A 15,263-nucleotide genomic window follows, 5' to 3' on the forward strand; every position below is an offset into this window, starting at 1 on the left:
ATTTCCAAAAAAATTGGAATTTTTTTTTCTTGACTAGTAATCAGCAATAATAAAGTTATAGATATGTTTATGTAAATGATATATCCAATGAATATTTTTAGGCATGTTTAATAATGTTCAAATTATTGAATTAATATTTTATTTGATGTATCTTGTATAGTTTTTATTAATAGAAATTTTTAAACATCTTTTAATACTCTAGGATAATATTGTTTCTTTAACAGATCTATACTACTGGTGTACAAAGATAAATAGATAGATATGTCAAAGTGATTTCTTAGAATATTAAATGATGTTATATTATATAATTGAATGTAAAAATAAGAAATTTAGTTGGCAAAGTTTTTAATAATATTGTGTATTAGATATATACAAGATTGTCAATACTAATGTACATTAAACCAATCATGTTACTATTCATCCTTTACTATTAAATATCAATAGTTTTAATATGTCAACTTTTATATATAATATGGTACAAAGTATAATGAAAAAGTATCTGCATAATTATATTATATTAACATATATTATTCCACAGAGTTTAACAAAATTTGAATGTTTACCTCTAAGTTGCAATATAATAAATAATTTATAAAAATTTTTAAATATATAGAACTTTGATTAATTATAGTATTTTACATTATAAAAACCAAAAATCTTTATAAAAATGACACAAGGATAATTGATACTACTATAATTTGTTAAGATTATTTATTTCTTAACAACATTTGCTAACACAATTAAATGTTATGTGGAACAATATTATTGGTTAGCGACACAATCCATATTGTGCTTACTATATGTATTATTTGACATGTAATTCATCATTTACAAAGAGAAAATTTGTTTTTAGAAGACAAAGTTGTGTTCGTCACTCAAACATTATTGTAAAGCCTTAAATATTTTAACGTTATTTGAGAAATTTTACTTTATTTTACTTTTTTATTTAATATATCATTATCACTGCATAAGAAAAGACAATATAAATTTGTTATATCTGTGATCAATATGTGTATATAATATTTTACCTATAAATGTAGCCAATATTCTCAAATTAATAACTGATGACCTGTATAATAGTGTTTTCCTATAAATATTACTGCCTAAATGTAAATTGCAAATAATAAATTATAGTAATAAAGGTAATGAGAAATCATAATAAAATAACGGGTGCACCTATATAAAATCTGCTTAGGATGCATTTATTATCTTACTTACCCTCCAAATAAATAGAGGTCCATTTATCTAATAGTATATTCTATATTTCTAGATATTTTATCTAGAAATATTACTATTTTGCAAAACAGAAGTAGAATTTGAATATTTATTTGAAACCATGTGCATACTAAAAATATATAATATCTAAGCAGAGCTTTATGTAAGAGCTGTATGCAACCAAAAGAAATAACAATATTATTGATATTAACGTTTTAATATTACTGTTTACAATTTTGCTGTCAATTATCCTGTAGTTTATTAAACTGAATTGTACAATATGTATATATATTTCTACGTATGTTTTACAATACTTTTATATTTAAATATCTTAAACTATTTTCATTGTTAATTATAATAATGGAAATCACTTTCAAAATAAAATGTTTTTACATAGTTCTGCTGGAATCATACAATAATGTAAACAACGAAATATAAAGAATATTTTAAATAAAATATTCTTTCTTTTAATACAATTTGATGAAATGTAAATATTTTTGTAGGTATTAATTGATTGTAAGTATTACTTGATTGAGTGTCGATACACATTCTCTTGACTTCTTAAAACAAACATTTAGTATGTGCTACTGCAAGATTTCTGAAACCATTATACAATAATATGCGTAGCTATATCTGTGTGCGATAAACTACTAAAACCTGACTTATGAGTGTTATCAACACACACAATGTAAAATATGTACAAAGATTTATGGAGCCCAACTCCTTATTTTCTTTCATTTTTCCCCCAATCAATGTATGATCATGTTGTCTGATACCATAAAGCATGTCCGCGACTGATTTTTTTATAAAAAATATATAATATATATCTATATAAAATTTCATTCTTTTTATCAGCCAACATGTCTTCGTACAAATTTAATTCCACTCAGGGGTATTTGATTTTGTTTTCTGCAACTTGTTTCTTAAGTTTAATTTTTTTTGTTTCCTTTTAATTTAGTACCTGAGGTACTTCAACGCTCAAATAGAAATATAAATGCATCTTTGACCAATTACGATATACACGACGACGAACGTCTAATACCTATCTGATGATTAAAGCACAATGGCAGCAATTTTTCAAATATAATGCAAAAGGCTGTAAATTGATAAACGTTGAGCTGCATTCATGACAATTGCATAGTTGAAAATCCAATTCTATGCACTTTGTCAAGAAATTTGGTATGAAATACGAATAAACTTGAGTGCTTCGTATTTTAGAATAATTATAATAGGATATTCTATTTACGTAAATTATATACATAAATTAAAGTGATTCACTTTTTGGAAGTTAAAAATTGTGCTATATCTCACATATATATCAATATACAATCATCCGTTCATTTCACAAGTTGTTTACGTACAAATGAACATTGCTTTGAATATGATTAACTTCTTACTACTTTATGAACCACATTGCAACATTTCCTTTTATTTTTTAAATAAAAAATTTCGATCGCAAAGACGCTAAAATTCTATTTACGTATATACGTATATTGCGAACTACTATAACATTACTACTTCTAATATATACAAAATTTTCTATTCTAGGAAATATGTGATGGTTGTTGCACTTGACATCTTTATTTTATCGTCTTGAAAACAGCTCAACCGCCAACGGTGTTATAAGCTATACTCGAAACGAAAATGACAGACGGCTTAGACAATTATTTGTTCCCAAGATGTCTTTACAATAACACACTACCGGTAACATTTTTCTCAGCCTTTTCTTAAAAAAGAAGAATGAACGATGAAATGATCATCAAGTTCGATAATTTGTACTTTGCATCTGAGCAGGTGAAATGACAAATTGAGGATAAAAATTTTCAACTGTTACGTTATGTTCTTGAGAAAACAATGTACAACACAAAGCATATATGAATATATATCTTCATTCTGGTAAGTGTTCCTCATTTATACTAAATCTTATATCTATATCTACAATTTATATTAATGGGGGAAAATTTACCTAAACGATATTAGGAAGGTAAAAATTGTCATGAAATCTGCTATAATTGCAGGATGTCCATATAGTGATACTATCCTATTATCTTCCGGTGTTGTATAAAAATTTCTTTAGTGGAGGTTAAGATAATTAGGATGTTTCAAGGCAGCTCATCACGAACAGGCCTGTTGCATTTCTGCTTTAGCTGCCTTTATAGCTAAAATCAAAATGAATACATTTTTTACATATAAAACAAATTTCATATAAAAATTTCTCTAATACTTTATTCATAAAAACATTAATTATTCATAAAATATTTACCTTCTCGTTCTCTTCTTCTTAACTTTTTTCTGCGTCTTTCAATAGCGGCAAGTTCAACTTTCACAGCATTATATGTTTTACGTAACTCAGCTAATTTTTGCTGTAGTACAGCTATCCTTTGACTGCCATCCAATTCAGGATCTATGTTAAACACAAAAGGTTAACATTTTCTTTTTATAGGTAAGACATTAAAATTAAGGAAGAAAACTAATCCATTACCTAATTCCACATAAAAATTATATTTCGTCGGTCGAGGTGATCTCGATGAGTAATTACTAAGATCAGGAACACTAGTGATATTTGTGTGATTTGCTGAAGTTGTATTAATTCCACATAAATTAGAACCTTCACTTGTATCATCGCTATCACTTCCACCACCATGTCTACCATGTCTATTACTATGTCTTCCCGCTTTTTTAGTAGTATTTTTATCACATTCTGAATGCTTCCTACTCCTCTTACGTTTTTTAGGCGATTGTGTTTCTTCAATGGATCGCTTTGCTGGTGGTTTTAATATTCTATCTGCAGAATTTCCTTCAACATTTGGCAATGTGTCATCTTCACTGAATCCTGGACCTTTCCCACCACTATCATTGTCTGCTTCAGAACTATCACGATTATGTTTCATATTATCCTCTGAAGTTGGTGATGAACCACCTGTTCTTTCTTCTCTTGGGGATCCAGAGATATTGGAAATGCTTGAATCAGGTGTAGTTGGAGGTGTATTATCCATTACAGGTGCTGCTTCATTGCTTTCTCTCCTCTGTGCAGGCATTAGTGCAGGTAAATGTTGATGATGAGACTGCTGTTGTCTCATACCTAGAGTAGGATTTTGTTGCATAGATAAAGAAACTGGGACAGATGTCTCCACAGTTTTTGGCAATGCCATACTCAGAGTGGCAACAGTGCTGCTGGTTGTACTCTGACCAGATGTAGGAGCACTTGCAAATGGCATTTCCATTAATACTATACTATTTTCTGTAGTTTCAACTTTTGGAGGTGAACAGGATGGACCAGCGTTTATTTGTTCTATATTTTCAGTAATAGGTGCTGGTGAACCTGGTATTTCTTCCTCACATAGTAAAGAATTAATTGCCTCTCCCTCTTCATCTGTTTTTATAACAGGCGTTTCTTTGATCTCAGTTTTAAATTCAGTAATACATTCTTGTGGTTGATGTTTTAATGGTTGCATAGATTTTTGTGTTTGTAATTGTGAATACCTTTCTTGTGTGTCTTGAAGCCTATCTAACTCTGCTCTTAACTTAACATCAAAATTTGACGAACTTTTCACATCTTGTGATTCCTCATTATCGATTATTAACCTCTGTTCAGAATCACTACTATCTGCAGAATCTACCATATCTTGACTGATTATCTTCTTATGATTTTCCTTTTCCTTTTCTTTAAAATCGTGTTCTTTAAATTCATCTTCTGTTTTCTTAGACTTCTCATTTTCTATATGTTTCCATTCTTCTTCTTCAGTTTCATGTATCTTTTTATGTTCTGTTTTTGTTTCAACAAATTTTTTTATTTCTACTTCTTTTTTAAGTTTAAATTGTTGAAGTTCTTCTTCTTTTTGTTTAATTACTACACACATTATTTCTTTACATTGGTTTTCATTATTTATTACAATCTCTTCCTCTTCTCGTTTCTTATTCTCACTTTCAGTCTTAGGCCCATGCTGATCTTCTTTACTTTTTTGTGCAACTACGATATCTAACTTCTTAGAAATTTCTTTTGAGGGTTTCCATACAACTTCTGGAATTTCATCTTCTTTTTTAACATCTTTAGTTTTATTACGAAAAACCATTGCAGCTGAAAGTTTTTCTTCGATTGTAGATGTAGCTGGTAATCTTGCACTAATTGGTGCTGGAATTGTTACAATTGGAGATGAAACAGGTGTAATATCTAATAACTTTGGATCTAATGGTTTTAATTCTGGAGATTGACAATGTAAAGGAGATTTAATGCTTTGTTTCTGTTCAACAGCTATATCAGGTTTATTTGAAACTGTTAATGTTATATCCTCTCTTACCGATTCAATTTGTACACTTGTGTCTTCTTTATTGGATTCCATTGAATCATTTCCATCATTAGAAGGAAACATTTCTTGCTGATATGTAAATAAGTTTTCTTGTTCTGCTTCTGAAACTTCTGCCTCTGATATTATTAAACGATCTTCTGAGTCGTCATGAGTAGCATCATCATCTCCAGGTAAATCGCTAAATAAAAGATCTATACCATTATTTATTTTACCCGTTTCCTCAATAATAGGTATTGGTTTCACCGGATTAAATGAAGGTGATTCACAAAGCTTATCGAACGCTTCTTCACATGTTGCTAATGATGTAGATTGTAGTGATTTGTGAGAAGGTAAATTGTCTGTAATATCATCAGTCCTTTTACTGAATAATTTCTTTACTTTCTTTCGTGAATCGTTGTCGGTTTCTGATTTAGTTTCTTTTACAACTGGTGATACAACTATTTTTTGTTTCTTTTTAGGGCTTTTCGGTTCTTCTTCAAACACTCTCTTTTTTATCTTATCTTTTTCTCCACTTGTATCTCGTTTATTTCGTACCTCAAATTCAAATGGTTCTGGTTCTTTAAATTCATATATATCTTCCGTATTATCTACTATTTTAGATTCAGGCATTATTTCTAATTTTGATGGCTCTAATTTTTTTTCTAATTTTGGTGATATTGAAACAACATTCTCTTTTTCTTCCATTTTTATTTCATCCTCTGGATCAGGTTCAACCCTAACAAGCTCTAATTTCACTGCTTTATCAAAACCTTTTAATTCAGATCGTATTTGATTTAGGTCAAAATCTCGACCTTTCGGTTGTTCTTCATCACTATCTGGTTCAGATTTTATACCTTGCGATTTACTAATCGTTCTTCTTAAACGCCTACCTCTACGTGGTTCTTCTAAATTATCTTTGTCTTCTTCACCCTCGCTGGTTTCATCAGGTTTTATTCTGTCTTCAACTCTGTATCTCGCTTCTCTACGTTTTCTTTCCTCTGTAATCTTAGATTTTGTTCTTGTTTGTTCAGATTCTGTAGTATCTGAATCATATGTTTCACTTTCTTCAGTTTCTGATGGAACTATATCCGCATGTCCAGAAGTTCTCCTAGTACGCCTTCGATGTTCCATGCTAGATGTATCATTATTTCTTGTTCGTATTTGACGATTTGCTGGTGTTGCTGGACTTTTGGTTCTAGAACTAGAACTTATAACAGACAATGGAGTCGTAGATCTAGTTGGTTGAGATATTTCTTTTTCCTTATCTTCTTTCTTGATTTCTTTTGTCGTAGTAGATGAAACAACTGATGTAGTAGGTGCAACACTTTGCGCTCGACGTCGATTTTGAGATGCATTTGAATTAGTGTTAGAAACAATTTTTGATGACTTATTGATGTTATTTGATAAATTCGTACTGGGAGTTTGAGGTCGTGAACTAGCTTTAATTCGTTTTACTCTACCTTGAGCTTGTGTAAAATTCTGTGCTATCCTCGATGGTTTAATCCATTCATCATATCTCGTATTCCATCCAGTATAATGCACTAAATACATTGGTTCTGTACTATCTTTTTCCATATCAATAACTTTAGCTTCATAAGTAACTTTAGATTCATGAGTAGGTCCATAATATACTTTTAGTCTATCTCCTAATTCTACAGGTCCTTTGTAACAAGGAGCTGAGTCTGTTGATTGTTCGTCTGTACGTGATTTTTCTGCTTCATACTCTTTTCGTTTTCTCCCCCGTTTCTTTAAATCTTCATCCATCAATCGTCTTTGCTTAGATAAAGTTTTTCTTTCCGATTCTCTCGATGGAGTTCGTGTTTCCCTATTTTCAGAAGACATTTTACTTTTTGCATTATCATCTTTAGATTTAGACCTTGTTTTAGCAGCATCCTCTTCTTTCATTTTATCGTCTTTCTTTTCTTGTCTTTTAGGTTCAGTTTTCTTTTTTTCTATTACTTTTTTCTTTGTGTCTTCTTTATTCTTAGATTTGCCTCTGTTTGGCAAGGATAAGGATGTTGAAATTTTTTGAGATTTTTCACTGCTAGATGAAGATTCAGCTTCACCTTCAACGTTTACGTCACTGTCTTGTCCACTACCGCTTTCTTCAAATTCATCTTTCTTCTTTATCTTCACAATTTCTTCCTCTTTTATTGGTTGTTCTTTCTTAGTCTCTTTTTTCTCTTTCTTTTCTTCTTCCATGATTTTTTTATCTTCTTCTTCTTTTTCATTTTTAATGATCGACACTTGAGGTGGTACGGGCGTATTTCTGTCTTTATCCCTAATCAGACTTCTTCCAGGACGTTGTTTACGCATAGTACCCCTTGGATGATTTACCATAGTACAACCTAACTTCCTATAAAAATCTTCAAAGGAATGTAAGAATTTCTTATAGGCCTGTTTAACCAAATTGTGCGTCGATGGTGAATTTTGCATTGTAAAGCTCAAGCGACGTGTTATTAATTTCCATTGATTTTGATTTGTTACACGATTATAACCGCCTAACTTATAGACAGCTCGAAATAACCTGTATAGATCTATGTCCTCAGAACCTATCATTGGACAGTTGTTAATAGGTGTACCACGGTCATCCATAAACTTATACAGTTGTGCCACAAAGTGATCTTTTTCTTCACGCGGTTCATCATCAGAACTCTGGAAAATAAATTATGTTTACAACAAATTAAATTTATTTATTGAAATTAGTAAAAGAGAGCTTACATCAGAATCAAGTTCCCCATCTGAGTCACTGTTCCCGCTTGATACAGAATGTCCAAAAAGAGAATCTCTATCCCAATGGGGAGGTAACTCATTCTTTTCTAAAAATAGCAGTGCCTTCTCTACTGCAACCTTCAATGTACTATTCTCAACTTTGTTGACAAGTTCTTTTGTGAATTCAGTGGCCTCTTTCTTTGGAACTGTATAACTAAATATGCAAAAAGTAACAGTAATACAATAGAAAATAATAAAATAAGTATCAATGTACAGCTGATTTTTAACAGACACATTTAAATAGATTTTATAGTTTTAGAATAAGTTTTAATAGGAAAAAAAATATTTTGTTATCATTTCAACCATTTTACTTGTTTTTTCATAGTTTTCATAAAATCTGTTTATATATGAACACAGATCATACTTACTATCGTGCATCCTTAAATGATCGCACAAGGTAGTCGTCTCTCACTCGAATTCTCACTGTATCTTGAGCAGTTGGAGCAACCACTAATCCAGGGAACCAATTATCTTTCTTCTTTTTATCTCCAAGTTCCACACATACAACTCGTCCAATTTCAGGTTCTGTCTCCATTCCTTCTTTGCCTGTTCCACTAGAACCTGAATCACGAGTTCCTCGTGGAGGACTATCTTCATCATCACTACTTTCATCTCTATAACAATTATTTTTATAAGTAATAACACAAGTTACTTCATAAAATTATATTGCTGATATTATTTCACAACACTCACTGTGCTTGTCTAGACCGCCGTCCTCTTCTTCCTCCAATTACTGGATTTCCAAAATGTTCTGGATGTGTCAAAGGAAGTTGGTCCAATGTTTCACTCTCTGCAAAATGTCTTCCACTTTTCAAACAAAGTGCAGTTCTTCTTAATGTAGTAATATCTCCATCATCAAAAACTACAGTATATTGACTACAATCTTGAATTTTAGTGATAGTAGCTTCCACAAATTCTTTTCTATCTCCATGTTTAGCTTCAACAGATGCACCTACTCTTAAAGTCCCTTTTATCTGATCATCAGCTACTGTTGCTGTACCCAAGCCTTGTTTATATGTCACCCTGCATTTCACTGATCTTACTACTTTCCGAATTTTTGCTTCACAAAAGGCACCCTTGTATTTAGCACTAACCTCCGTACCCACTGATAGGTACGGTGGATCGTCTCCCTGTAACAAAAAATACATGTATATTTAATATTTGTACTTTTTAAATCTAACTTTTGCTCATGACATACTTCCATAGTCATCATACATTCACTCTCTGTCTAAACTAATGAGATACATATAAAGACAAAATTTTAGTATCTTGTATTATATATACATGAATATATATATACATATATATTGCCTTAAGAAAAAATCATAACAATGACAACATGATATTAACGAAATTTGAAATAATTTTGTTTATTATTTATTATTTATTAGGTCTTGAGGGTTTATCGAGAACTATGATCTAATCACATACAAAACATTATTTCGACTGTTATCAACGACAGAACTTAAATAATAAAAGCATGAAAATTGATATAAAAAGCCAGCTGCCTCGTATGATGAGCTATTGTTTATGTAGGCGGTCATGCCTCGCAGGTACCGAAGATTATTTTTATATCGAGATTGCCTTACGATAAACAAGAACTTTCGCACGAAGATACGTTTTCGTTGAAATAAAACTCATACTTTGATATCTTAACCACGTTTTCAAAACGAAGTCCACTACGTTCGTGACAGCCTGTCGATTTCTCAGACATCAGGTAATAGTTGTAACCTCGAAGGTACTTTAGGCGAGACATTCGTCCGAAGTAAATGACCTGCGAAAGCGTTGTAACTACATAACAAAAGCACGGATTTTAACTTTCTCTGTGCACGCGGCAGAAAAAAAAAAGAAAGGAACTCAACTATACAATCTTTGCGCACTTGTTTCTACGTCAACTTTGCTCCCGCCTGTTTTTCCTTACCAGCATCTTCTAGCGCTCCACGATCTCCATATAAATAATCTTAAGACATTGGCACGTGAGTGACATTAAAATCGAACAGTTTTACATTATATCGTTGAAAGTAACAACACAGGAAAAATTCCACTTGACTGTGAGAATCTGACCCCCTTCGCGAAACCAACACTTCACGGCCCGAATGCGTACAAGCTCCTGTTCCCTGCCCATTTCCACCCCGACGCAACTTGTCAGCTAGCCACTCGACTCCTATTGGATGATGTCTTTGCACTTTCTGAAAACAACTGAGTAAAGATACAAAATTAAAGTTACGCTCCTACAGTGAAATTATTCGTGATCTCGATAAATATAGGATTACCTAAATAAGTTACAATTTTTCAATAACGTTTCGAAATAAATGAATATCTCTTTCCAAGAAAAATTGAAATAGTAGAAAGTCCGCACTGCGCATACGACAGGGATGTATCAATGTTGTCCACAGCATCACAATTTTGGATGGTCGTTTCTGTTGGAACATTTCAGCGAGAAGTGATCTCAATACGTTTCGTACAAACGACAAACATTTGGTGTAGTTTCCTCAATAAATTTCATGTGTGCGTATCCTGTGGATTGTAAAAAATACAGATATATTTGTTTATAGGAGAAAACATTGCATTAAGATCTATATTTTTTGTAAAATAATCGTATGATGCATTGTGCGAAGGATTATATAATTTCTGCGTTCTAAAGAGATTGGAACGATTCTAGTACATGAGAAACATATAAGAAACGATAGTTTAAATAGTTTCTATGATCTTGCACAAAGAATATTACAACTCCAGATTTGTAACCAAATCTTGTTATAACGCACATCTTTCAAATGTTTAAATTATTTTTAAATTAGAATATAATATAATATATTGCTCGTATTAATAAAACGTATTAATTTTAATCTTTAACAATAATATGTATAACCATATTAAATATAAAATTGATTACTTTATATATTTGTTATTGTCATGTAAAAAATTCTGTAGTATCATTAATAGTAATATTAATTATAATAGCAGACAAAAGTTTCTAAGAAAATTTGTATGTAAATAAGGTAAATTTAATACCGTATATAATAATATTAATATTGTTATAGCCATACTTTCAATTATATTTGTAAGTAATGACAACTAAATCTAACTAGAATATTAATTAAATTGATACGTAAGTTTTAATTAAACGTAATTGTAAATTATAAAGAACGAGGAAATTGGTAATTATATTTACTAATCATTATATGAATATTTGTTGACAGAACCATATTTAGAATTTGCCATGTGCCTTCGTACTACGTTCCTGCCTATAGTCGTCTGCTGTGACGCGGAACAAAATGGCGTCGAGTAATGAAGTGCCGGTAGAAATCAACCAGAGTGGCATGTGCACAGCAGAGAATTCAGTAAGTTTTAAGCTGAATATTTACATAAAATTGGAGACAAAAACACCATAACTATTTTATTGATGTATTAACATTCATACGAACAACATACGATATTTAATAAATTTTTAAAAGAAGAATATGTTTGAATGTCGTTTGTCATAATAGTTTTTCACTACTGCTAAGTATCTTAAAGACAAATTGACTAGTCCAATCTTCATTTCTTACTTTCTCTAAAAATATCTTTAAAAATAATTTTTGATCATTTCGAGGTTATTTATGCATATTATTCGAAGGAAATTTGACTATATTCAATTGCGTATGGCATATATGTACTAATCACACGATGGTATAGAAATATGTGTGCGTGTAAAGAATCTCGTCTGATCATTCGATCTTAAACAGACGCCATTCATTTTGGCGGGCACGTGTGTACGTTTCCTCGGTGTCGGCCGAAACAAGAATATTCGACGATTTCATCGTTTCGAAATCTTGCGTTCCCTGTTACTGATGAACGACATTGTAATTAATGTTTAATTATAATTTTTTTTACTATATTTAAGTGAAAAAGAAATTTATATATATTAATTTGAGATAATGAGCTCATATCACGTGTTAGTAGATAATTGTAGGTTCTTTTCTTATATATATAAATCAATTAGTTTTAATATTTTTTATCAAAAGCCATACTTTAACAAAAAATAATATTTTTTTATTTCTAAATAACGATTTAATATTATAAAAGTAAATTGTTTTAATAATGTATTTTCATCTAATTTTGGTAATATTAATGTATTAATCTCAATTATGAGATATTTATTTATTTTTATATTAATGCATATATGCATCATTTTTTATTATTATTAATTTTGGCTTTTTGTATTATTACAGATATCAAAAATGGAATCTATGGAAGTTACAGAAAATAGCACTGCATCAAACAAAGATGCTACACCATCATCTTGTAGGGAATCTATTTCTGTGGATGATATGACATCTCGAGATTATTATTTTGACTCATATGCACATTATGGAATTCATGAAGAAATGCTAAAGGATGAAGTGCGTACAGTGACTTACCGTAATTCTATGTATCATAATAAACACCTTTTCAAAGGAAAAACCGTTCTTGATATTGGTTGTGGAACTGGTATACTTTCAATGTTTGCTGCTAAAGCTGGAGCAGCCAGAGTTATTGGTATTGAGTGTTCAAATATCGTTGAATATGCAGAAAAAATTGTAGAGGCAAATCAGCTGTCAAATGTTATAACAATACTGAAAGGAAAAGTTGAAGAAGTTTCATTACCTGATGGCATTGAAAAAGTTGACATAATTATTTCTGAATGGATGGGTTATTGTTTATTCTACGAATCAATGTTAGACACAGTGCTTTTTGCTAGAGATAAATGGCTTCGTGAAGATGGAATGTTATTTCCTGACAAAGCAACTCTATTTATTTGTGGCATTGAAGATAGACAATATAAGGATGAGAAAATAAACTGGTGGGATGATGTATATGGATTTGACATGAGTAGTATAAGAAAAGTAGCAATTAGTGAACCTCTAGTGGATGTTGTGGACCCAAAACAAGTTGTTACAAATGCATGCCTCATTAAAGAAGTTGACTTATACACAGTAACTAAGGCTGATCTGGAATTTTCATCGCCATTTACTTTACAAGTTCGCAGAAACGATTATGTTCAAGCATTAGTTACGTTCTTCAACATCGAATTCACCAAGTGCCACAAACGTATTGGCTTTAGTACAGCACCGGAAGTACAGTATACTCATTGGAAACAAACTGTATTCTACTTTGATGAATATATGACAGTTAAAAAAGGAGAAGAAATATATGGTGTATTTTCAATGAAGCCCAATGCAAGGAACTACAGAGATTTGGATTTCAGCATTGAATTGGACTTCAAAGGAGAATTGTGCCAAGTACATGAAACTAATACTTATCGTATGCGCTGATACCTATCAGATTATTCATCTTTTTATTTTCATGGTTCATAACACTATAATCAAATAGACACCAAGACTTTAGTTATCATTGAATTATATTAGATGATTTAATGAAATTTAATAGTACGGTACAATGAATGGTGTGAATTATTTAAATGTTTTTAATTTTTAATTGTAAGAAAGTTAGAGGCTTCCTACTTTATATTTAACAAAATGTCTAGATTCCTTGTTAATCTAGTAAGAGTTTGCAATATGATGACTTACAACTAAGAACAATAGGGTTGGTATATTACTTAATCACAAATAGTGTACATTTACAAGACATTACTTCATGTAAGTGTGTATTAGAAATATGAATACTATAATTCATAATTTAATTTTTCTCTGTGACCATTTTATATTCCATATTGTAAATTTTCTGTCTGTTTTATGTATAACTCAATTTTGGCTATTAAATCATTATTGATTTAATATTGTATAAGTTAATGAATTTGTTTAAAACAACATACATTTTATTTACCACATATTTGTACCGTATTCTTAAAACATAACTTCTTTCCAAATTCATGACCTGTAGAATATACATGTAACTATATTCCAAATAATAAAATAATTTGGAAATGCTCGCTTATATTATGTATGACAAGTGGAAGATTTATAATATTATATTTTGTTAATTTGATAGTAAATGGAAGCTTATTGTTAGTACTATTCATTTTATCAACACCTATCTACAATTATGCTTAATATTAGTAATATCCATGTTGCATTCATTAAAAAAAAACTACTAATATTATTTTAGTTTTTATATATAACACTTGTGCTACTAATATTGTTAGTATAACAATTTATACAACATTTAAGATTTTTGTGATGTTTTGATGGAACATTACAAATCTCTAGTGATGGTTAAGTTCAATATCCAGTTAAATTAATTACGCATGAAAATTTTACAATTAAATATTACTTTATATTATATCACTAATCCTATATATAATATATGGAAATTTTATATTTTGTATGTACTTCCAACATTTTTCTAAATTACCAATTACCACCAATTAATAAATTTGGAAATAAACATGTATTCTACACTTGCAAAATTAATAATCCATTTTATGAAGATAAGATCTTAATTCATGACACAACTTCAAAAACAATGTGATATATTTAAAATATGCATGTAAATAAACAAGACAAAAATTTTTTTTTATTTGCTTTAATGTATAATTTCAATATTATAAGTTCTACTTTCTAAATTCTCTTTACAGAAATTAGATCATTAAAATGTTATACTTTGATAGTTCTTTTTCCCCAAATCTTAATACTTATTAATTATAAAATATTTGATTTAATAAAAATATTCATTAAAATTGAAAACTAAAACAAAATTATGTACACATAAATACATTTAAAAATGGTATTCTCCAATAAAATTATAGAGATCAACTACAAAATTTAGTACAATATATGAAAATGTGCTTTAATTAAAGTGGTATGTAATACGTCGAAAAATATATCACAAAATTTTGAACAAATAATTATCTGACATCAATTTGTATTAAAAATAACCAAATGAAAATAATATATAAATAGAAAAGTTTGACAAAGTTTGTCTATACATACCATTTTCCTCTAAAATAAGAAAAATTCTCATAACAGAAACAGCAATTGTTTATGACAATCTTACAAACTAATAAAATAA

The 15,263-nt window shown here is 29.9% G+C and overlaps 2 protein-coding genes across 3 annotated transcripts; one reads left to right on the forward strand and one right to left on the reverse strand.

Moving 5' to 3' along the window:
* Window positions 1-696: 696 nt before the first annotated feature.
* LOC126921703 (AT-rich interactive domain-containing protein 4B) lies at window positions 697-10,449 on the reverse strand. The gene is made up of 7 exons (XM_050733460.1): window positions 10,195-10,449; window positions 8,967-9,403; window positions 8,642-8,887; window positions 8,223-8,427; window positions 3,698-8,156; window positions 3,479-3,619; window positions 697-3,374 (listed from the first exon to the last, which is right to left on the reverse strand). The coding sequence occupies exons 1-7, from the start codon at window positions 10,198-10,200 to the stop codon at window positions 3,331-3,333; spliced, it is 5,538 nt and encodes a 1,845-aa protein (XP_050589417.1). The 5' UTR covers window positions 10,201-10,449; the 3' UTR covers window positions 697-3,330.
* A 183-nt stretch (window positions 10,450-10,632) lies between these two features.
* On the forward strand, window positions 10,633-14,263 carry LOC126921755 (protein arginine N-methyltransferase 1). Of its 2 annotated transcripts, XM_050733606.1 has the most exons (3): window positions 10,633-10,781; window positions 11,474-11,614; window positions 12,485-14,263. In XM_050733606.1, the coding sequence occupies exons 2-3, from the start codon at window positions 11,549-11,551 to the stop codon at window positions 13,565-13,567; spliced, it is 1,149 nt and encodes a 382-aa protein (XP_050589563.1). In that variant the 5' UTR covers window positions 10,633-10,781; window positions 11,474-11,548; the 3' UTR covers window positions 13,568-14,263. The 2 variants fall into 2 exon arrangements, with proteins under 2 accessions (XP_050589563.1, XP_050589564.1); XM_050733607.1 differs by lacking the exons at window positions 10,633-10,781; window positions 11,474-11,614 and adding an exon at window positions 11,975-12,115.
* Window positions 14,264-15,263: the final 1,000 nt, after the last annotated feature.

Source organism: Bombus affinis, chromosome 11 (assembly GCF_024516045.1).
Source record: "Bombus affinis isolate iyBomAffi1 chromosome 11, iyBomAffi1.2, whole genome shotgun sequence".
Classification (NCBI taxonomy): domain Eukaryota; kingdom Metazoa; phylum Arthropoda; class Insecta; order Hymenoptera; family Apidae; genus Bombus; species Bombus affinis.

What these genes read in the sequence shown, in the direction of transcription:
- LOC126921755 (XM_050733606.1), top strand. Translation starts at nt 11,549, where the DNA reads ATGGCGTCGAGTAATGAAGTGCCGGTAGAAATCAACCAGAGTGGCATG. An exon ending in TGTGCACAGCAGAGAATTCA is followed by an intron (nt 11,615 to 12,484) that starts GTAAGTTTTAAG and finishes GTATTATTACAG; the next exon opens with ATATCAAAAATGGAATCTAT.
- LOC126921703 (XM_050733460.1), bottom strand. An exon ending in TCATTTAAGGATGCACGATA is followed by an intron (nt 8,428 to 8,641) that starts GTAAGTATGATC and finishes TTGCATATTTAG; the next exon opens with TTATACAGTTCCAAAGAAAG. An exon ending in AAGAAGAAGAGAACGAGAAG is followed by an intron (nt 3,375 to 3,478) that starts GTAAATATTTTA and finishes TTTTGATTTTAG; the next exon opens with CTATAAAGGCAGCTAAAGCA.